This window comes from Adiantum capillus-veneris, chromosome 20 (assembly GCF_014529385.1).
Source record: "Adiantum capillus-veneris isolate H3 chromosome 20, ASM1452938v2, whole genome shotgun sequence".
NCBI lineage: Eukaryota > Viridiplantae > Streptophyta > Polypodiopsida > Polypodiales > Pteridaceae > Adiantum > Adiantum capillus-veneris.
Window position 1 is genome coordinate 151,615,641 of NC_140950.1, and position 24,115 is coordinate 151,639,755.

Here is a 24,115-nt window from a genome sequence, read left to right on the forward strand (position 1 = left end):
GATTCTGTTATTTATCACTTGGATGTTTTGTAGGAACTAGACGAAGAGCGGTTGCATAGCTTTGCGGTGCTGCAGGATCTGCAGTCTAGGCGAAAAAAATGGCTGGATCGCCCGAAAGCACGGTAATTTGTTCGGGGACAGCTGGTCCTTGTCTTTAATTCTCGCCTCGAGAAGATGCCTGGGAAGCTTAAATTACGGTGGTCAGGACCATTCTTGATTTTTCAAGCATGCGGGCCCATCTCTTTTTATTTGGCGGATTTGTGGGGGGAGGTAATTTCTGTACCAGTCAATGGTTTCAGACTGCGCCATTATGTTTCACCTACCCGGATTCAATGCCCCTTTGCTGTGGTACAAGATCCAGAAGCCGCCCTAATAATGATTGGGGATTCTTTGGCATGCAATCTTGGAAAGAGAGAAAGGAGCTATGATGGGTGCGACACCATGGCTCGCCCTATTTTGGGAACTCATTGTGAGAGGGTTACTGCATGCAGACGATTATTGTTGTGCTTCTCCTGTTTTGTGTATCGCACGTCCTTAGCTCAATATTCTCTGCTCCTGCATCTCATCGTCGCCATGATGGCTTCTCTACTGCAATGCATCCCCTTTACTCCAATACAGCAGTTAGCGCTTCGCCGAGTGGATGCCTGGCTGCAAGATTTGCGGCTACGCGTGTTCGCCAACTTGGATTGGCAAGGGATACCTGTTCACCCGCAGGCAACAGGTTTGATTGAGCAACTGGCTGTTCGAGATATGGTGGAGCTGAATAACCAACAGATTCAGCTGACAGCAGAAAGAATTTCCAGGTGTTGATGTTTGCCCAACGCTAGAGTGGTGCGAGCATCTCATGTGATTCTTGTCGCAGATGTCGAGCAGGAGTTTGGATTGAAAGTGAAAGGTGAATATAAGCTTTCAGGGTTGTCAGATGTAGCGACCAGGGATGCGTATAGATGGTTTCTCGAGGCAATTTGGCTACAAGCCAAAACCTATACCATCTCGACCAGAGCGAGGAATGTTTTGCATTCGGCCAACTTTGGGCCAGTGGCTTGGGCAGCAGTTGTCAGAGAAAGACTGTTGGCAAAATGCCAAAGAGTGATGGCACAGTTGGGGCGAAATACCCCAACCAACACAAAAGTCGGCCAGCTTCTCACACTGATCTTTCCCTTAAAGGAAGTTTTTCCTCTCGCCTTGCGTCCTCTATCCATTTTGCAGATGACAGATTGGTGGTCCAAGGGACTGTAGCACCTCTATCGCAAACCCAGAGTTTGGCAGTTCCTGTTGGGCGGGAAACACAGCAGCAGAATGTTGGCATTGAGGATTTTCCGGGTCCATCGACGGCAGTGGTACCCTCTGGAGCCCAAGAAATGGCCACTGCACGACCAGCAACCCGCAAGCGCGGCCGAGAGGAACATCAGTTCTCTACACCACCTCCTGCGACTGCATCTCCTATGCCAGAGGATTCTGCGGTGGCACGCTGGCGCTGCAGAATGCAAGAGAGAGTGGCAATTGCTACTCCGCCTAGGACGTGCTCTCCGGATGCGGACATTCCCTTGCAACCGAAAACTTCTGGAACCACCAATGTGGCTGCCTCGACGGGAGGTACTCTTCTCGTAGCGCTACCCTGGGAGGCTATGGCAGCAAACCCTGCTGACCAAATACAGGCATGCGGCACTTTTTTGAGAAGACTTGCGAAGTCTATTTGTGCGGCCTGGCTAGCCCCCGCAACAGAGGGTAGAGTTAATGAGCTGGAAACGCAGGTCACGGCCTTGCAGGCTCGCATTACCGAGTTGACCAATCAAAATGAAGATTTGAATGCAACGGCTCGCCAGCAGAATGCAGAAATACAAACGCTTCGGGGGGCTAATGCTGCGTTTGTGGCTTCCATTCAAGAAGAACTACTTCAATTGCGAACGCAGCATAGCCTTGCCTCATACTTAACCTCGCACCCTGGTGATGTAATGATCGGTATGAATGATTTGGATGCGTTGGGAGTGGAGATGCAACAAGATCTCCGTATCTTTTTGAAAAATCAACTACAGAGCTGGAGCACACGCTTATCTGCTGAGGTGAGAGCACAGCCACCAACTCAGCAGGCTGTGGTGCAGCAACCTGAGTCATCCAACACTGACAGAGGTAAGAGTGTTGTTCCAGAAGGTTTTGATATTGCTAATTGGGCGCAAGCTACAGAGGATTGTGCTAAGGCCCAAGCTCATGTATCTCGTTTTCAAAAAATGATTCGTCGATTTCGTAAGGAGCGGCGCAGGGTGTGTTTTTGGGTGGAGACTTTGGCTCATTCTTTCTCCCTCAGTCTACCCCCATGCCCTCCATTTTGGTCTGCTCTCAATAGATACCTTTCTCGCTATTATCCTCTACATACGCCTCTTGCTCCTCTGCCATAGGCGCCGCAATCTATTTCTTTGCCAACGCAGTTTATTCCTCAGGCTCCTTGGCCGGAACATACTGAGATAGATCTACATCTTTTGGATGAGGTCTATCGGACCCATACTGTAGATTTTAGAGGCTTTGGCTACATTGACATTTCCTCTTCACCAGAACAGGTTGAAGAGCATCAACCAGAACCTTCCAACCGGAGGGGCTGAGTGTGGGTTCGCGCAATCCACCGTGCGTGCCAGGTGTTACGGCATGAGTCGCACATGCGGTCCTGTGGACGTCTGGACATTGTGGATCAGGAGTCATGCGGTATGTGGCGGCCGTGGCGGCAGTTCTTCACAAGATATCATGGGACAGGAGTGTGTGCACCGTTCCCGGTCTTCACTGGAGTAGCGGTTGTATATGGAGGGGCATGCATGTCTTTTGATGTAACCAACCAACCTCTATGTTATTCACTACATCTGTTGTTGTAACTCTATGTCCGAATTACATATGAATGAAGCAGGAGGTGTTCTGTGCCTGTATACTGTGTATTGTCTTCTCTCCTATTTGTATGTGTTTGATGTTCACATAATGTAGTTTGCGGGTAATCATTCCCGTAATGCCTATTGCTCCTATGCGGGCAATAGCCATTACAACAAGTCGTTTTCCAACCACTTTTTGGCCGCCGGCCGGCCATAATATTCCAACGAAAAGGAATATTCTGGTGAGTGAAAATTTTGGCTTCCGACGAGACTTTATTTTCCGGCGAGTTATTTTTCTTCACGCACGATGGCTTCTCCTCATAATGGGGTTCTTACAAATGTGTGTTTTTAACACAGAAAATTACAAGGGGTAAATCAGGCTCCATACTTAACAAATGGAGAGACAGATCGATCAAGGTCTTCTTAGCCACAGCATAGCAAACAAAGTTTTTCCTAGTAGTAGGACGCTTCCAAATATCATTATAGATAATAGAGGAGTGAGAGTCATCATATCTAAGTAGGCAGAGCAAGCAATAGAGCCAAAGGTAGAGGTAGATAGAAGGAAGCAGATAGGGTCTGGTCAGCATGTCCTTGATTACACTTTGGTAGTGAGGGTTGAGAAATAGAGAGGCAAGGTATCCTCTGCGTAGACCTTTTGATGAGAGGTTACTACATGTGGATCAAGACGTTCATTCAGACTAGCTAGGCACCTCGAGAGGCTAGTTCAAAAATTGGTCTATTCTTTGATGATGCGATCACTGGTGGTTTCACAGCACGCACTACTATGAGGCTCCAAGGTATGAGCTTTGTTCTAGAGTCACTAAATTATGAGTCAATGAGATAAGAGGTGGAATTATCCCACATGTAGCAGTGCAAGGTTGAAGAGCTACTTAAAGCTCCTTCATGAATAAACAAATCCGTTCCAAGTTTTCATAGCCTGAGTCTTGTCTATGGTGATCTTGTGATGGGCTAGTCAACTACTCAAGATCGTGTATATGAGTCCAAGATAATCTATCTTGGAACCTAATTCGCTTGAGTGATAATCTAGTGCTCATACGTGTGCATTATGTCTGTGTATCGTCCACCCTAGTTAGCACGATCCCATTCTCATCAAGTGGTATCAGAGCTATGGTAAGCTAGCTAGGTTTATTGCTATGCATTTGCATGCTAGTGTGATTAGCATTCCCTAATCTCTATTTGCATTAGCTTAATATTCCCAATCCCTAATCACCACTTGGGCAAGAGCATGCTCCACTACCCTTTGGTGACTAGGTGAGGAGAAACTCGTAATTAGCATTATTTTCTTTGCATTACGTTTAAATTTTTATTATTGCATTGTATGTGTGTTCAGTGTTTGCTTACATTGTGCTCATTTTCAGGCTACTTTGCTGCATGACTGCTCTCAGTATAGCCTACATTGCACCTTGCAACTTATGTGTGCATGTTATGCTTCATGACGCCATCCAAAGAGCTCTCAAATGCCAAAATTGCATAACATTTAGCATTTCTATTTTGTGCACCAAAAGCACCCAATTTTCAGCTTTCATTTGATTGTTTAAATGCTAAATTTGGAGAAGATTAGCGGCCCTGGTCTTTTTCCTAAACTTAGGTGTGTGTATATGTGTGCACTCTGCCAAAAGTACACATAAGACAAAAAAAAATTGGAGTACTCACGAGCAAAGCCACAAGACCTTTTGGCTAGCTCACCAAGTATAGAGCTTTGACCTTGAGGATCGTGGGATCAACGCTCGTGGGTGAACTTGAGTTATGCGGTGAATTGTAGCCTAATTGCCTAGTTGGGTCTGTGGGCAATTGTTCACGTGCATAAACCTTTTTTTTCTTGGAACTCTTTGGCAACCTGCCCGTCTACCCGCAGTGACCCCACTACCCGAAAGTTGCATGTGATGCCCACCTCTATAAGCAGCCCATCCCACGGCCTTGGCTTGAGCTCCGCACATTGCCAAAATTCCAACACCCTTGCCAAGGGACAGTTCCCACAGTTTTCAAGCTTTGAGCTCCCTCCTCATTTGAAGGTATTTTCCATAGCCAACAAGCAGCAGGAAACCACCTCATCGAGTAAACTATCATTGGGTCCTTTTCACACAAATTTTCAAAGCAAAGAGAGGGCCACTACTCCTATTAAGAAGAGGGGCTTCATCGACGGTGAAGAGGAGCTTCACAAAAGGGAGTAAAGATTCACAAAAGGACCTCTCTCTCTCTCTCTCTCTCTCTCTCTCTCTCTCTCTCTCTCTCATTAAACTCCAAAATCTTCCAACCAAGCCCAACAATCTTTGTAATGTATATCATAGTCTACATTTATGGTGATGATTTCATAATTGTGCTTGTGTAAAGAGGAAAACACTGCCTTGGAAAGTCTCCAAGCATTAAGACCCCTCTATTGGCACAATGGGTGAGAAGGGTGTAGAGAAATTTAACAGCGAAGGGTTCCATACATGGCAAACGAAGCTTAGGGACTACTTGATAAAGAAGAATTATGAGTGTAAAGAATGAGGATGCAAGAGAGCTAGACAAGACAAGCACAAAGCACACAGAGATGGAAATCTTCTTCTTCTTCTTCACTCAGAAAAGAGAGTACAAAATGACTAAGTGCTAAAGCTGAAAAGTAGCACATATGTACATGCGATCACTAAGTGTGAACTCGCTAGAAGCGTACTAGGCTGGCACTATAAGTGTAGTCTAGCTGTAGAATCACTGGCAAAGATCCTCCGTGTCGGTCACCTAACACGCCAGTGAGTAAATGCCATAAGCGGCCAAGACCCGTAGTGGATGCCAGCTCAAGATGTAGAGCTCGACATGTCAACAATGAGGAGTGGCCAAAGCGCCACTAGTTGATCAAGAGGGAGTGCATACCAGGGAATTTAGTGCACAAGCTTTAGAAAAGGATGAACAATCACTTGGGATTGTTATCACTGCACTTCACAACAACTATGTCCACTTCATGGATGAATGTACAAGTGCACATAAAGCATGGGTTGTTCTTGAACAAAATTTTGCGGCTAGAGCTGAAAGAAGTAAAGTGAGCCTTGAAGACAACTTTACAAAACCACAATGTATGAAGGAGAGGACATAGCTAGCCTTGTGAATAGACTTAAAAGAATCATAACCCAGCTTACTTACATAAAGTGTGATGTACCATAAGATGACAAAGTGACCTTGCTTTTGAGTGCATTTCCACCCTCTTATGACCAATTAGTCACCATCCTTGAAGAAAAAGAAACGGCTCCAAGATTTCAAGACGTCATCAATTCTCTTTAAGTCGTAGAGAAGAAGTAAAGGGGCTCATCGACACCATCAGGAGCAGCTTTTGTCATATCATCACCAAGGGGAGGATATTCAACAACATCATGAAGTGTAAAGAAGTTTTATGATTGTGGGAGAATGGGACATGTAGCAAAGGATTGCTACACCAACAAGTCTTGCAAAAAATGTGGTAAGAAGGGGCATCCTTCTTCTTGATTCTACTCAAATGGAGGCAACAACAGTGGAGAAAGCAACAGTGGCAACAACCACAACAGAAGCTACAAAGGCAACAAACTTGTAAGAGGATCTGATTGGTGAAGGATTGGTTTCCTGCTAATCGCATCCTTTAAACATTAGAAACCTTCTTTACACTCCAAGGTCAAGATAAACTTTCTCCCCTTCTGAGTCAATTCGTACAAAGGAAGAGCCTTTGTTGCAAACATCTGAATAAAGCATCCATAGAAGTTGTCATACCCTAGAAAAAAACTTAGGTCAAACACTATTGTCGGTGCTCTTTCTTGCTAAACAAAATTAATCTTATCACTGGCCATCTCAATACCATTTTGAGAGACTATGTGTCCCAGTAATTGGCCTTTCTAAACCATGAAAACATGCTTAAATGGGTTTAGACAAATTCTCTTCTCTTTGTATCTCTCAAAAACCATATGCAGAAGAGTAGATACAACTCTTTAGTAGAGAAGATGGTGAAGTCATCCATAAAAATTACCAAACTTCGTGCGAGAATTTGCTAAAGATTTCCATCATGCACTTCAGAAGTGGCTGGAGCATTACAGAGTCCAAGTGGCATTACTAGTTACATGAATGCTCCCCATTCAGTGATGAGCATTGTTTTGACCCTATCTTAGCATATCTATAAAGGGAAGTGGGAATGGATTCTTGATGGTCTCGGCATTCACCTTCCTATAGTCCACACATACCCTTAGCTTCCCATTCTTTTTTGAAACTACCACTATTGGGAATAGCTAGTCATTGCTCGCAACCTCTGTTATGAACCCTGTCTTGAGAAAGTTGTCAATCTCCTCCTTGATCTTTTTAGCATAGCTGGGGTTCATCCTATCTCTCTGCAGTCTCACTCGTCTGGCATCTGGTTTTACTGGTATCCGATGCTAACACACCTTGGAGCTACTCCTTTTATATCAGTGTGTTCCCAGGCAAACATGTCCTTGTATTTCTCAAATAAATATGTTGCTTTCTCCTTGATCTCTGGCTTTAGATGCTTATTGATCACGGTTTCTCTTATACTTCTTGATCATCTGGAAGTAGCCAGTCAGAACTGCCACCTTTTCATTTAGCTATTGACTCTGCCTCCTTATCCGTTCTTATGTCAGCAGCGTAATCATTGAATAAGTTTCTCATCTCCATCATTCCATACTCCATTTTGACCCGTCAGTAGTCTAGTTCACCTTTGCTGAATCAGTTTGGATGCTCTCTACTACTAGTCTGAAGTTGAACTTTCCTTGTCCTGGCCGTTCTGGTGGACGTCCATCAACCTCAAGTGATCTTTCCCTAGGATTCATCTCAGTGAATTGGTTTGGGTACTGCTTCTTCTGCCCTTCTGCTTGTTCCATATCCATTAATACATCACTCAAATCTATCTCAACCAATGGAAAAATGTTCGTTATAGCCAACACTTTCTCAATCTTCTTAGAGTTGTACTATTTGCACAGCTCCTTCGGTTTGAGCGCTTTTCTCCAGCTTCTAGTATTATTAGTCTTCACCTATATTCATCTATTATGCCCCTGAGTGGTTAATGTCTAGTTAGCATAGTCGTGTATTACCCCGATAGTCCTAAGCCATGGTCTACCGAGAAGCATCCCATATGCTCCCTGCACATCCAGTACCAAGAAGCTGGTCCTTAACTTCTCTTTACCCACTCTAACTTGCATATTTTTAATCAAACCAGTAGGTGCTGTGATTTCTTTTTTTGAAAAGGAAGAGGAGAATCAAGAAAAAATCTCCTCTCTTGACTGATTGTGACCTTTTCCTAAATTGATTGATTTACCTTTTCATTTAGCTATTGATTGAGTAAGACCTTTCCCTAAATTGAGACAGGCAGTGGCGCGGTACATTTAATGGGGGACAATCCACACAAACGGCAGCCAAGGCGGGGGGCAGACGAGGATTGCTCGCACCGATCGTTGAGGGCATAGGCATAGATCACATTCATGTTTTTTTAATGTAAGGGTGAGACCTCGCTACAGGAGAGCATCAATAGTGGGTTGGCTATGAGAACCACTTCAAGGTGTTGCATGTCAAGCTGCGTGTTTGAATCTCATGATGCCCTTTTGGAGACTAAAGACAATGACAAATAGGACTTTGAAGGCTCAAGTTGGGAGGAATCTCTAGCAGGGGGAGGAATCTCTGAAAGAATGAATATAATAAGAGTAGAGCTAGTATGTATGGGTCATCCATTCTTATCATGAATGGTGTTGGCTTCAGATCATGAATTCCTAGTTTTTGTCTTAAATGTTCCCCTAGAATGTTCACTCCAGTGCCCCATCCAGAATAACTCCTGATAAAGACTTCCACTACTTCTCGGTTTGTAATCTATTGTCCCTAATGACTGCCAAGTCTACAGTTCTTGCCTCAGCTTCTGCTTTCCTCTATTTTCTTATGAATTCAACAGCTCTAGGCAATGTTCTTTTGATATCCTCCAATTTGACAATCAAATTTTGGATTCTCTCACAAAACTTGACATACATTTCATCCTATTCAATTTTAAGACTCTTTGGACCAAATCGGTGAATTTCCTTGTAAGGGCTTGAGCCTCTTGTTCCCTCAGCTTTTTGCTTCTCTAAGAAACCAAGCTTTCATATGTTTTTTAGAGGGTGATTTTTGTAACTGCCTTGTCAGTTACTTTATCTTTTCCACATAGCTTCTGACTGACAATTTACCCTACTTAATCATGTCAAGTTCACACAGGATGTCTCCCCTCTATTATCCGAGTACTTTAGACTGAAATGCTTTGATATGTTTTGAGTCGGCACACTAGGTAATGGTAATACCACTTCCTAAACGCTTCGTTCAACGTTTGAGGAAAATATTCTTCCCATTCATCTTCGTCGATATACTTGAGTTTAGCATACTGCTCAAAAGCTTGAATAGAACATCCTTTTTGCTCCCTTTGAAAAGTAGAAATGCAATTTTTAGATCCATTGATTTCCATATTAAATAAATCTAGTTTTTGAAGGTGGTTTCCTATCTCTAGTTAGTCTCCTACGATAATGGCTATTATTGTTATCCCATTCTTCTTCTTCAGTTTCAATCACTATGTGTGGTTTTGGGTTTTTCTCTAATTTCTTGTGAACTAACTTCTGACATCGTCCGCCGCTACCCTCATTGTCAATATGATCTCTCTTTACTCTCTGCCTTCTACGGTCCACTAGAGCAAGACCTTCTGTCTGCTCTCTCTGAATGCCTCCTCTTGAAATGAGACTCCTAAGAATCTCCAAATTCATTAGCCCTCTTCTGGTCCAGGTTAGCATCCGTCTCATCGCCTAGGCCAAGGTTAGTCTGAGAGCCGCGCTCCTCCTCCTCTGGGATAGGACTGACACGATCTAGGTCATCTTTGACTCTTGTTTTTGGTCTTCTACCATGAAAAACTCTTTTGGTTGGCAAGATTGGATGTGGACTAACTTTAGCACCACCTAGGATATAGGTTGTCTATCAAGACTAACTCTGCTCAGCCACCATGATCGCCAAAATGGAATGACTTGGTCACTTTTCACAGCTATTCCAGGTTGGTCAGCTGGAATAAGTTCAAAGACAGACTGACTAGAAATTGAACAGACAAAGATTGAAGCAAAATGAGACATTAGACTGGAACTAAAATGAAAACTGGAATGAGACAACTGGAATGTATATTCAAATCACACTAGAATCGGTTACAACAATAAGAGCCAAAATTGCTCTAAGCTTTATGACAAAGGTACAAGAGTACCACGAGCTCAAGCATAGAAATACATTCAAGACTCGGCAAATACAAGAGAGACTCTAGCCGGATATTTGAATAGCTCAAATGCATAACAACCCGTAAAATAAAGTAATGGGCCATATTTATAGCCGTCAAATTGGTTTCTGGTCGACAATCCCCTGACTGAAGTAGTTATCGCAGTAGTTCACCTAGTAACTCCGGTTTCTATTGTCGATTCAATCTTTACACTACAGAGATCATTTCCTTACCACTTTGGAAGACAAGTTCATACAGCGACCACGCTATATGGACATTTACATATTGGACAGCTCACGAGTGGTGATTGGTCAGCTCAGAGTATCATGACACAGGCTAGAGATAGAGGTGGGGTGCACTCATGGCATTCCCATGGAGGAGCACTTTTTTTGCATATGCAGAGCTTACAATGATATTAGAGGCACATACAAGTCACTTTTTAGAGGACAGCCAACCCTCCCTGAGATCATGCACTCTTGAGATCAAAGACAGTTGGGGCACTACCCCCACTGGAGATATAGAGGCACAGTGACACTTTTATAGCCACCCACAGAAACACGAGGGGAAGGGGGGGCGGGGGGGGGGGGGATAATGCCTATTGACAGTCATTTTCTAGAGGACCGCACCCCCTCCACTCCCAGATCCATCAAGGGGAGTAACTCCAACATCAGAGTCAGCCAAACGACACCCACGTGTTACTGGATGCCAAGCCCCACAACTACACTGCAGATAGATTAAGATCCAAAACCGAGCACGTCGAGACAGTGAGAAGAGACGAGCCCAGATGAGGGCTCGCCCTGCTGCATTCATCCGAGCAACTCTTCCTTACGATCCACCACATTTGACACCCTCACATTAGCAAAGGATAGAGCTAGCTAGCTTGATGCATTTGCATGGTTGTACTACCGGAGCATAAAGACATGCTTATAACCCTAGTAATAGAGCTCCACTCCCCCCATAGATCCCATCACAAACCAAGTTTTTTTTCATCCTTTCCTTATTTTGTACCAATTTGGACTGTTTTGTCTTTTCCAATAGATGGACAACATACATGTATACTTGATTTGTCTCATAGGCCGCCTTTGGTCTCATATAGACGTTAAAAATCAATCTCTCTCTCTCTCTCTCTCTCTCTCTCAAGCACAAGCTTCATTACTTTATCCCCCCCCCCCCCCCCCCCCCCCCCCGAATGCTCCCTACCTTCCTCTTCAAGACTTGGTAATCTTGATGTCACTTACTCGCTTCAAACTGAACTGGAGGGTAGAAAACCCATGCTTTTCTTCAATCACAATCAAGTAGAAAAACCCGTGCTTTTCTTCAGTAGCTTATCTTGGCTGCACTTTCTCATGCAGAGCGCTATAACACAACAATTATAGAATGGGTTACTAGGACATTTCTTGTGACTACAGATTGGGACACATAGAAAGAGTTGTATAACAAGGACCTCATATGAAAACATTTCCTATACTTACCACTAAATGATGCTACATTTATAGATAGGGACTATCCAGGCTACCTATAGCAGCTCCTCCCTTGCAGAATTGTAACAATTTTCTCTCTATAAAACGGTACCGTCCACACAAGAAGTGTTTAAGGGTTTTCATTTAAGAAACAGGGAATTGCCTGTTCTTTTCAGGAACCTTCTCTGCCTTTTAGCCCCTTATGTCTTGTATGAGCTTTCTGCCTTCCCTACCATATTTCCCAGCGATGATTAAAATTTTTTAATTGCTAGAACCAAAGAGCGAGCACCCAGGCAAGTAGATGAAAGAAATGGCCATTCAAACTCATCGAACACCTTCTATATGAAGCTTACAACATCTAGTAAAATAACCGCAAGGTTCCTATTATTAAGCAGTCTCTTTAAACCTTAGAATGCCATACATTGACAACACCAGGTAACTAATTTCCCATGTGAAGAAGACATATACGTATGTTCGCCCTGACGCCGTTTTAAGAAAAGAATTTACATTGAAAATAAACTTTGATAAGCACAAAAAATTTTCTACCCAATAACTAGTTTGCCTGCACTGAAAACCGAAAGACCCGAGGACCAATAGTCCCTTTTCATCACCCTGAACTCCTTGCCTTAAACTACCAGTTGAGGAAACACAAAATGGAGATATATTATCATCGATCTCGCCGTAGACAACTCCTAGTGACCCAAACAAACAGTAACCAAAAAACTAATGATCATGTTTAATGCTGCAAGCAGAAGCTTAGGCCGTATACTCTTGACTTGAAAGGGATTTTTGAATAAGACAATTCAGATGCAATGCCGCATAAACATTATCAAAAAACCTTAAATGGGACTTAGAGAAAGGAACGAGTGTGCACGAAAACAAATTTGTTGCACTAATCAGCAAGTATACAAAGAGAACAGGGGTCAGCAAGATGCACAAAACATAACTGTCAGCACCTTAGCAAACCCTTTTACAACACAGGCACAAATGAAGACCCACATGAGAGGGCTGCTTCCATTTTGCAAGCAGGCAAAAGCCAGCGCCTTCAGCTCATCTGCCATTAGCAGCAAAATATACACAACGCAAAATTACTGATACAGAACCTTGCTGGGCTTACAGGTGAGGACCTCGGTGTAGGGGATCGGAAGAAGTAACACTACGTATTTGCATGCCTGTGTTTTGCTCGGTGAGCGTGATCATGATATCCTGAGGTTGTTCAAGCTATCATCATTGCCAGTTGCAATCTGTGCATCTGAAGTTTTTTTTTCTACACATAACCTGGGAGGCGGGGGATGAGACCTCGTTGATGTAATCGCTTTCCTAGGAAGATCAGAAAGGTTACTACTACAGTCTATGGGTGTCCGAGTAAGAGGATTCCAGCGATCAAAAATTATGCGGCCGCCTCTGCCTATACGACCGTGAAGACGATACGATGGTACAGGAGCATCGTCTGTCCCATTTGAACAAGGAGGATCCAAAGGTGGAACAATCCCTGCAGATGCTAGCTTCTCAGGGTCAAGTGGTTTCACAAACAAAAACCCTGGCTCCATGGAATCCACATTTGTTACCTGCAGAAACATACCCTCTCAGCCTTAAATTAATGCATTCTAATCATTGTTTCTTTAATGCAAACGTTGCATCTAGTCTTACCCTCTTTAAAGGTCTACTACGAGCCTGAAATGGGGCCCTCCTCCTCCTCCAAGTGCACTTGGCATACTCCCCTTGATCTAGATCATTGCAAGGAGGTGTGACCTCTCCAGGAGGATGCATAGGCAGATGCCCATTCAAAAAGCCAGAAGATTTACGCGGTAATGGTGTCGAGGCAATCATGTTCTCTTCCATAACCAGCTCATCATCCAGTTCAGTATCATGCTGTCATCGAAAAGTACAGCAATAGGTTAGGATTCTGTGAGAGCGACAAATAAAGTTCAACGTCACGCTGCTACCAAGCTACACAGCTTTAGGTTAGAAGTGTGTTCAGAGCGTCAAAGAAACCGAAAGCTAAACTTCAGCTGCCTGCCTTCAGACTCTGGACTAAACAGCATTTGACAATTCATTACCTTTAACATAATGCGAGTTCTTTGAAGATTTGCCTCAATATCCAGCAGCTCCCGCTTCTTCTCCTCTCTCTGAGAAGGCCCAAACACGAGAATGCTACAATTATTGTGGAAAAACCAACCAAAAACCTATCATATTCCAGATGGAAACAGAAATGAATAGCTAGCCGTGGAATTCATGTGCACATTTTTTGCCAGAAATGTCTACTGCACCAAACAAAATTGGATGGTCAGTAGAGACTGCATGCCTGCCGTGCAGGGTTGTTGGCTTTCTTTTTTGGGTTTATGGGGGAGGGGGGCAGGGGGGGGATGATGAAGGATGATGTCATTTTCTGTGGGGCAAGAATGATGTCCTGGCACACTGGATGATTACTGCTGTGTTACTGTTATAAGCAAAAGCAGCACTGCACAACTTCGTAGCATAGAGAAACATTCACCTACCTTCTGGAGCATTCCTAAAAGCGTCCGGGATTGCTCCAAATTGCAGCGAACCTGCAAACAGACACCCGTTCTATCACCAATTATCCCAGTGAGATGGGTCCAACCTTGTAAAATTAGCTTGAAAGGAACAACACGAAGATGACATACCTGACGCAGTTTCTCAAATGATAGCACATCATTTTCCCGTCTTTGCATCTGCGGATTGCAGCGGAAGTAAAAGAATGATTGAACTGAAACATAATGCCGTTCTTTTAACCACAGAGGAATACAAAGACTAACTCACCCTTCGAGTATGAGGCCGGTGTACTTTCTCCCTGGGTCTGAAGACATTGAATGGGTTTGTATCGTTCACAGGAGGTGGGGGCTGAATCAGTTTTAAAAACCAAAGAAATGAGTCCATATAGCCGCAATGGCATATCAATTGTGATGCTTAAGCGCTTGCATTTGTACCTGTAAGCGTCGCAGAACTGGCTTCTGCCATTTTGCTCTCTGAAATGACAACTTGAGCTTGATTAACCCAGCTAAAATTTAACTAGGATCTACTTCAGAATTCTGGTAACCATAGACAGCTTGGAAATTACTAAGCTTTACCTTCGCTTTCCAGTAATCAAAAACAGCAGAGAAAACTGCTGGTCGAGAAACTTGAGATCGCAGGACCTATTTCGTAGCACAAACATTTAGCAACATTCAACTCATTGATAACTACTAACATTGTCAGATGGTTGAACTAAATCCTTACCTCGAAGGCTGCCTCTTGTTGGAGGAGGACATGGACAGGCATACCAAATAGTGGAATTGCTCCAACGCGTTCCCGAGCTTTATAGTCAAGTAGCTCCAGCTTGTACACCAGCCACTCAAAACTAAAGAACACAAAACAAAATGATTCTTTTCAGAGGATCTGTCAAGAGGCTTTATGCCCAGACAATAAACTCAATTTAGAAAAATATGGCTCAGTTGATAAACAGACTTCCCAAGAAACTGACAATTATGGTGCAAACGTAGAGTTATCACCATAACCTGCCACATTTTAACTATTTGAAACTTCACACAAGTGTCTTCTTCTTTTTTTTTTTTGAGGTTCTGGGGCGGGCGCGGGGAGACGGGAAAGGGGGGGCTCCACTGCAGCAATATTGAACTGAACGGGAAAACATCAGAATGCACCTCAAAGTACATTGTAGGCTACCAGTGTCACCACGAAACGGATTTTGGTCTACCTGAAACCCCCCAAACGTTTCATTTCGGGGTGAAACCCTTGCTGAACCTGACTGAAACAACTACAAATACTTTGGTAAAAACCACGCATGGACTGAAATTGGTAACGCGTGTGTATTGCCCAAGCTTCCGATTGCACGCCGTCACATTGACGAGGTTGGCCAAAGCATGTGGTCCAAGTCATCAGTGACAATGCAAGAACTGCAAATTATTGGGCGAGATGGTGGAGGCAAAGTATCCACACATGTCCCTTTGCATTGCTCATCCACTTGAACTTATGGAGGATATAGGGCACCTTCAATAGTGGCTCCAACTGTTGAGAAACCGATGTTGCTTAACGAATTTGTCACACCCAAGTCTTTTGTGCTTGGCTCATTTACCCACCATTGCAAGTGGGTACTCAAGAAGCCAACCAAGACTCGGTTTTGCTACATGTTTCTTGTCCTATGCTGGTGATTTTATGAATAATTTGCGCAATTTAAAGTCTCCATTCGATTCTGGACTCCTTGAGTCTTACATGGGATCTATTGCGACTTGTCATGCATGTTTTGTCAAGTGACACATCCAACCCTACGTGTCCGTGGACAAGCTACAACATGATCAGGGTTCAGTCAGTCCAGTCAGTCTAGATTAGAAGTGATCTGGCACTTTTGTGAGTCTATTCGTAGACCGTGCATGCCCACTTAGTGTAGATGCATATCCTCCGGTTGCACACAGCATGATCATAAGCATTCCCATCAGAATCCTTCAGGGGAATTTTCTAATGCATTTAGCCTATTTTCCCTATTTTTGACATTTTTCACTTATTATTTTTAAGTGACTTTTGTTGGAAAGTAGGTAGGGCAAATTGAGTGAGTTTGTATATATTGGCAATTCTTTCTATCATGCAAGAGGTAGAAATCAAAAGTGTGATGCAGGCAATAGGACTCAAAATAGAAGTAAGAGCAAAACAAAAGATAAGGATGTCACTTGTTATCAACGTAGCAGAAAAGATCACAAGAAACCTGACTGCAGGTATTTCAAGAAAGAGCAGGAAAGGAAGAAGGAAACGGAAGATAAGAAGAAGAAAAATGAGAAGAAAGGGGAGGAAATGCTGAGAATGCAAATGTATCCTCTAGTGTGGTCATTGAGGAGTTGTCAGACGTTGAGGAAATCTTGGTTGTGGCTTCATGCCCCTCAGATTTGATGATAGCTAATGCAGAAGACATGCTTATCTCGAAGAAATATGTCATTGATGCATTGCTCAGTGCTAATGATGGCCTATCCCAGTCATGGATAGTGGATTTTGGTGCTTCATTCCATGTGACTCCATCTTTGGAGTGTTTTGCTACATATGCTGAAGGCAAATATGGCAAGGTGTACCTTGGTGATAATTTTGCTTGCAATATTGAGGGAATGGATACTATGCGTTTGGCTCTTAACAATGGTCAAGAGCTTGTGTTGAATGATGTCAGGTTTGTACCAGGTATTAAGGAAAGTTTGCTATCTGTTGGCCAGTTAGATGCACATGGTTATACTACCATCTTTGCTGGGGGTTCATGGAAGTTGCTTAAGGGCTCTATGCTTGTTGCAAAAGGGTCTAAAAGAGGTACTTTATACTATCTTCGATGCAAAGCTTTGCATGGCAAGTTTTTTGTTGTTGTTGAAGTTGCTTCATACATGGAATTGTGGCATAAGAGACTTTGTTATATGAGCCAAAAGGGTATTGATGTGCTTTCCTCTCTGAAGAGGTTGATGTAAAAGACAAAAACTTAGATTTTTGTAACGATTGTCTTTATGGAAAGCAAAAGAAATCTTCTTATTACCCTGGTGTCTCTCGCAAAGCTAATCCTCTTGATTCTATTCACTCCGATGTTTGCACTATGCCTGTTAAGTCTTTTGGTGGTGCATTGTATTTTGCTACATTCATTGATGACTGTACTAGGAAAGAATGGGTGCATTTGTTCAAAAGTAAGAGTGAGACTTTTAATGCTTTTAAGAAGTTTCATGCTTTTGTCACTACGCAAAAGAGTACTAAGCTTAAATGTCTTAGATCTGATAATGGAGGAGAGTATGTATCTGCTGAATTTCAGCGTTTTTGTGATGAAAATGGGATTAAAAGGGAGTAGACAGCCCCTAATAATCCGTCTTCTAATGGTATAATCGTACTTTATGCGAAAGAGTGCGTTGCATGTTGTCCACCGCTAATCTTTCCCAAGAGTTTTGGGGGGAGGCATTGAAAACTGCAATTCATATTTGCAATCGCTCTCCTAATAGTACGCTGAAAAATGACATTCCAGAGGAGGTTTGTTCTGGCAAACCTACCTCTTATAATCATTTGAGACTATTGGGCTGCGAAGCTTTTGTTCATGTACGCAATGACTTGAGAACAAAGCTGATATGAAGTCCATTAAAGGAGTTTTCCTAGGTTACGAGGAAGAAGATGAAATGGGCTATAGAGTGTGGTTACCACAATTTAGAAAGGTAATACGCAGCCGAGATGTAGTGTTCAATGAAGCAAAATTGCTTAAGAATGCTACAAAATCTGATGTTGACAAGAAAAAAGTTAAATTTCAGCCTTTCGTGCCACCCATTGATGTTGAAAAAGAGCCTCATGATGCATTACCGCAAGCTGAAATTGATAACCAACCGGTTAACCTTGAGCCAGAAGAGGTAGGACATGATTTTGATGCTCCTAATGAGGATGGACAGCCACCAAATTGGCTGAAAATGATTTTCAGCAGCAGGATAAAGCTGAAAATGAATTGCCTTATGATGTTGAATCGTTGCCTGAGAATGTAGATTATTGGGTACGCAGGTCAACTCGTTTGAGAAGGCAACCGAAGAGATTTAATCTCTCTTTGGATCATGTAATGTTGACAGATGAGGGTGAACCTCTTACATATAAAGAGGCCAAATCATGTGAGTCAAGCAATAAGTGGAAGCTTGCGATGCAAGAGGAAATGAAATCCTTGTATGCAAATGATACTTGGGATCTTGTGCCATTGCTTAAAGGGAGAAAGGCTCTTCCTAACAAATGGGTATACAAGACTAAGATAGTGGGTGAAAAACCCAAGTACAACGCAAGATTGGTTGCAAAAGGATATGCACAGAAAAAATCTTTTCTCCTCTTGTAAAGCTTACAACTTTACGTGTCCTTTTTGCTCTCGTTGCGGTGCTTGATTTGGAATTGAATCAAATGGATGTAAAGACAGCGTTTTTGTTGTTGGGGGTAAAGGACCCTTGTGGCTCCCTTTCATGTATAGTGTACACATACTTATACTTAAAACTCACTTATAAGTGAGTACACACATTTTTTATTAAGTGTCCGGCCAAAGTACAAGTGTACTTAAATAAAACAAAGAACCCTCAAAATGAAGAATCGTGGGTTTTCTTACGCTTGAGCTCTCTCTCTCTCTCTCTCTTTCGATCTGCTGCGCATCCTACTTCCTGTAGTGTGTGCCCATCTCCTCCTGCTCACACACACTCCCTACGCTCAATAAACTGGTATCAGAGCAAGGCTACGTGCATTGGGCGAATCTCTCGTGCGTAGGAAGAAGTTTCTCTCTCCTGCGTAGATTTTCTCTCTCTAGAAACAGCAGCGCAGCAGCTTTCTCTCTCTTCTCCAAGTATAGTACGTCGACTACCGTTGCTTACACGTTGAAAACAGGGAACTACAAGTCCAAAACAAGTGTTTTTGGGCTGTTTTTGACTAAAAACATGCCATTTTCTGCATATTCAGGTGTAAAAACAACAAAAACAGGATTACAAGTTGTCACAGGGCACTTTGGGAACCCAATTTCACGTTTGGAATTGGGGTTTTCTACCACTTTGCTGAAATTTGCCAAATTTCAACAATTATTCGCGACAAAACTTGGGGCTTTTGCTAATTTCAGAAAAACTACCAAGTTTACTCCTTACAGGTGCAGGTGGCAAAGCTACAGTGGAGAATTGAGCTGTGAGAATTTGGGGCTTTTGCTGAATTTTGAAAAATTCAGCAAAATTTCACTTATGTACTTACATTTGTGGTCAATTTGAGCAGAGATTGAGGCTTGTGGAGCCTACAGGTGTTTATTCAATTATTTGAGCAACTTTCACCTCTTATGTGTATTGCCAAATGTACTTTATGCAATGAAACTGTGGCATGTACAACATTGGGGTCATTGCAAATGCATTTGGTGATGTATACTTGATGTGAGGTTGTTCTATGCGTTGAGTTTGACATGCTCAATATGTCATCTTGCCGAAAATTTTACTTTTGAAGTAAATTACAGCATTATATTTGCTCTTGCAGACACTTTTACAGTGTATATTTGCATTTGCTTTTGCGGTACGGTGATTGTACTTCTTGGTTGAAAATTATCAGTTTCTGTTTCGCCTCATTATGGCTGACACTTCGTCATCCTCGGACTCTAAGAGCCTCTTTGAGATCCGTAGGTTTGATGGTACAGGTTTTGATTTGTGGAAGGATCGCATACAGGGCATCCTTTTCTTGAAAGAGTCCGATGATGCATTGTCTGCAAATAAGCCAGAGGGTATGTCAGATGCAGATTTGACTAAGCTTAACAGGAAAGCCATTACTTACATCACGATGGTTATGACTGATGATATCCTTGTTGACATCAAGGTACTTGACACAACTATGGCTGTGTGGGATAAGCTTAAAGCAACTTATGAGAATATGACTCCTGTAAATCAGGTCCATCTCATGAGGAAGCTTGTAAGCTTAGAGCTTGATGAGTCCAAATCTGTCTCTGATCACTTGAATGCCTTTGGTGGCATTTTGAGTCAGTTGAGTGATTCACGTTTGCAGGCTTTTGAGGATGATAAGCTCAAGGCTATCTTTCTACTTATAACACTGCCAGAGTCTTGGGAAGCATTGGTTGTTTCTTTGAGTAGCAACTCCAACTTGACCTATGATGGTGTGTGTGGCTCTATCCTCAATGAGGAGATTAGACGCAAGTCAAGTGCGAGTGGCAGTGGATCAGCCTATAATGTGCGTGGACGCAATGAAAAAAGGCAAAATGTTGCAAATAAGCAAAGAAATCGCAGCAAAAGCAAGGAAAAACAGCAAGACATCACTTGCTATAAATGCGGAAGAAAGGGGCATAAAAAGCCCGATTGCAGGTATTTTAAGAAAGAGCAGGAGCGCAAGAAGCAAATGAATGAAAAAGGCAAGAAAAATGACAAAGAGGGCAGCTCTACCCCTAAGGAAGGTGAGCCTGAAAAGGCAAATGTGATCTCTAGTGTTGTCATTAAAGAGATTGATGAAAATGAAGACACTAGTGATCTTTATGTTGCATCTTTAGATCCACATGTCATGACTGTTGAGGATATACATATCACTAAGCATGATGTGATAAATGCTTTGCTTTCTACTCATGATGGCATGTCACAATCTTGGATTGTTGACAGTGGTGCCTCTTTTCATGTAACTCCCTCTTTGGAGTGTTTTGCCTCATACACTACAGGAAACCTTGGAAAAGTGTATCACTATGCTTGTGACATTGAGGGAGTTGGCACCATACACCTGGCACTTGATAATGGCCAGGAACTCACTCTTCATGATGTTAGATATGTGCCTGGTATCAAGAAGAGTTTGCTTTCAGTTGGGCAGTTGGATAGCAGAGGCTTCTTCACTACATTTGGTGGTGGCATGTGGAAGATCCAAAAGGATCTATGCTTGTGACTAGAGGCAGTAAGAAGGGTACTTTATACTATCTCCATTGCAAGGCATTACCTGGTCGTTTTGTTGCAATTGCAGAAGTGCAATCACACATGGAGCTTTGGCATAAGCGTCTTGGACATATGAGTCATAAGGGACTACAGACTCTTTCCTCCCTTGGTAGGATTGATGTAAAAAGCTCTAAACTTGATTTCTGTGATGATTGTGTACTTGGGAAGCATGTAAAAGCTTCTTACTCTCATGGAAACTCTAAAAGGCTAGTATTTTGGATCTTGTACATTCTGATGTATGCACAATGCCAAAAAAAACTCATGGTGGTTCTCGTTACTTTGTGTCTTTCATTGATGATTGTTCACGTAAGCTATGGGTTTATTTGCTCAAGGACAAGAGTGAGGTTTTAAATGCGTATAAAAGGTTTTATGCCTTTGTTTGTACTCAAAAGGGTTTGAAACTTAAATGCATACGTACAGATAATGGGAGGGGAGTCTGTTTCTAAAGATTTTAATGTTTTTTGTGATGAGAATGGGATTAAAAGGGAGCTCACTGCCCCTTATAATCCATCTTCAAATGGTGTGGCTGAGCGTATGAATCGCACGTTATGTGAGAAGATTCGGTGCATGCTGTCTACAGCTAATCTCCAGCAATTGTTTTGGGGAGAGGCACTTAAAACCGCGGTGCATATATGCAACCGTTCTCCACATCGTGCACTTGATGGTGGCATCCCTGAAGAGGTTTGGTCTGGCAAACCGGCTTCATATGACCACTTGAAAGTCTTTGGTTGTGAATGCTATGTACATGTGCCTGTTGACTTGAGGACCAAACTCGATATAAAATCCTTGAAAGGCATCTTCTTGGGTTATGGAGATGAAGGTGAAATGGGATATAGAGTTTGGATTCCGGGGTCACATAAGGTAATTCGCAGCCGGGATGTGGTATTTAATGAACCTAAGCTGCTGAAAAATGCCACATCCAGTGACTTTGATAAGAAAAAGGTGAAATTTCAGCATGATCAATCACTTTCACAGCCATTTTCTACTGAAAATTCAGCTCCTTATGATGCTGGTCATGAGGGTTAGCGTGTTATCATTGAGCCAGATGATAATGGACAGCAAGGGGATGCTGAAATTCAGCCCGAGGGTCAAAATCAGCATGCTGAAAATCAATTACAGCAGCCTGAAAATCAATTACAGCATGGTATAAATGCTGAAAATCAGCCTTTAATTGATGGGGTTAATGTTCCGCATGATGTAGAACCCTTGCCGGTTAATGTAGATCATTGGGTGAGGCGATCTACACGTGTAAGAAGACAACCAGAGAGGTTTCAGCCCTCTTTGGATTGTGTCTTGTTGACGGATGAGAGAGAGCCTATTACATACAAAGAGGCCCAGTCATGTGAAGATAAGAATAAGTGGGAGCTTGCTATGAAATCTGAGATGCAATCATTGTATGCAAATAATACATGGGAGCTTGTGCCTTTGCCCAAAGAAAGGAAAGCTATTCCTAACAAGTGGGTTTATAAGGTCAAATGTGTTGATGACAAACCCAAGTACAAACAAAGCACGTCTAGTTGCTAAGGGTTATGCACAGAAGGAAGGCATTGATTTCCAGGAGATATTTTCACCTGTGGTGAAGATGTCCACTCTCCGTGTGTTGTTTGCTTTATGTGCTATCTTGGATTTGGAGCTAGATCAAATGGATGTGATCACTGCTTTCTTACATGGTGACTTGGATGAGGAGCTGTATATGCAGCAGCCTGAGGGTTTTGTCATTCCAGGGAAAGAGCATTTGGTATGCAAATTGAAACGTAGCTTGTATGGGTTGAAACAATCCCCTAGACAATGGTACAAGAAATTTGATACTTTTATGCTCAACCATGGGTTCAAACGCATTCATGCAGATCACTGTCTTTACACTAAAAAGGCTGAGGATGGAAGCCTTATTGTGTTGGTCCTTTATGTGGATGATATGCTACTTGCAGGAAAGCATGGAGCAACATTAGATGCATTGAAGAAAGAACTAAATTCAGCCTTTTCTATGAAGGATTTGGGTGCAGCTGAAAATATTTTGGGCATGCGCATTAAGCGAGGTACTTGAACGTTTTCATATGGCTGATGCTAAGCCTCTTGGTGTGCCTTTACCGCCACACACAAAGCTTAGCAAGCTTGATTGCCCAAAAGATGATGCTACCAAACAAGTCATGAAAGGGATTCCTTGTGCATCCGCCTGTGGTTCTTTGATGTATGCCATGGTTGCTACACATCCAGACATTGCTCATGCAATGGGAGTTGTTAGCCGGTTTATGTCCAACCCTAGCAAACCACATTGGGAGGCAGTGAAATGCATCTTTAGATATAGGTACACAGGACATATGTATATGCTATGGTGGGAGTACACTTGCGCTGCGGGGTTATTGTGATTCGGATATGGCAGGTGATCTTGACACTAGGAAATGTACCAGTGGGTATGTCTTCACACTTGCTGGAGGTGCTATTTCTTGGTGTTCAAGGTTGCAAAAGATTGTCGCACTGAGCACTACAAAGGTTGAATATATTTCCGCCACAGAGGCTTCTAAGGAAGCCATATGGCTTGGCAGGTTTGTCTTCCTGCACATGCTCCAATGCTTGGTTGTGATAGTTAGAGTGCTGTATGCCTGGCTAAGAATGCCATGTTTCATGCTCGTACCAAACACATAGATGTGCGGTACCACTTTATACAACAAGTCTTGGATGATGGTCTTGTCTCATTGACAAAGATCAAAACACAAGACAACCCTGTAGATGTCCTCACTAAAAGTCTTGCAAAGTCTCAACATGAGCATTGCATATGCTTAGTGGGAGTTGCTTAAAGGAACCACATTGGGCCTTTAAGTGGGAGGTTGTTGGGGGTAAAGGCCCCCTGTGGCCCCCTTTCTTGTATAGTGTACACATACTTATACTTAAAACTCACTTATAAGTGAGTACACACATTTTTTATTAAGTGCAACTTATAAGTGTACTTAAATAAAACAAAGAACCCTCCAAATGAAGAATCGTGGGTTTTCTTACGCTTGAGCTCTCTCTCTCTCTCTTTCGATCTGCTGCGCATTCTACTTCCTACAGTGTGTGCCCATCTCCTCCTGCTCACACACACTCCCTGCGCTCAACATTTGCATGGTGACATTGAAGAGGACATATACATAAAACAGCCTGAAGGTTTTG

General features: G+C 42.8%; 1 protein-coding gene across 1 annotated transcript in view; it reads right to left on the minus strand.

Moving 5' to 3' along the window:
• Window positions 1-12,412: 12,412 nt before the first annotated feature.
• Window positions 12,413-24,115, minus strand: part of LOC147433411 (enhancer of polycomb-like protein 1) — a 74,056-nt gene continuing 62,353 nt past the window's right edge. Inside the window, exons 4-12 of the mRNA XM_086492980.1 lie at window positions 14,781-14,901; window positions 14,633-14,698; window positions 14,492-14,530; window positions 14,325-14,405; window positions 14,189-14,236; window positions 14,042-14,092; window positions 13,604-13,672; window positions 13,194-13,415; window positions 12,413-13,111 (exon numbers count right to left, since the gene is read on the minus strand). Of these exons, the coding sequence (XP_086349106.1) occupies window positions 12,740-13,111; window positions 13,194-13,415; window positions 13,604-13,672; window positions 14,042-14,092; window positions 14,189-14,236; window positions 14,325-14,405; window positions 14,492-14,530; window positions 14,633-14,698; window positions 14,781-14,901 (1,069 nt within the window). The 3' untranslated portion in view covers window positions 12,413-12,739. The remainder of the gene's footprint in view (window positions 13,112-13,193; window positions 13,416-13,603; window positions 13,673-14,041; window positions 14,093-14,188; window positions 14,237-14,324; window positions 14,406-14,491; window positions 14,531-14,632; window positions 14,699-14,780; window positions 14,902-24,115) is intronic.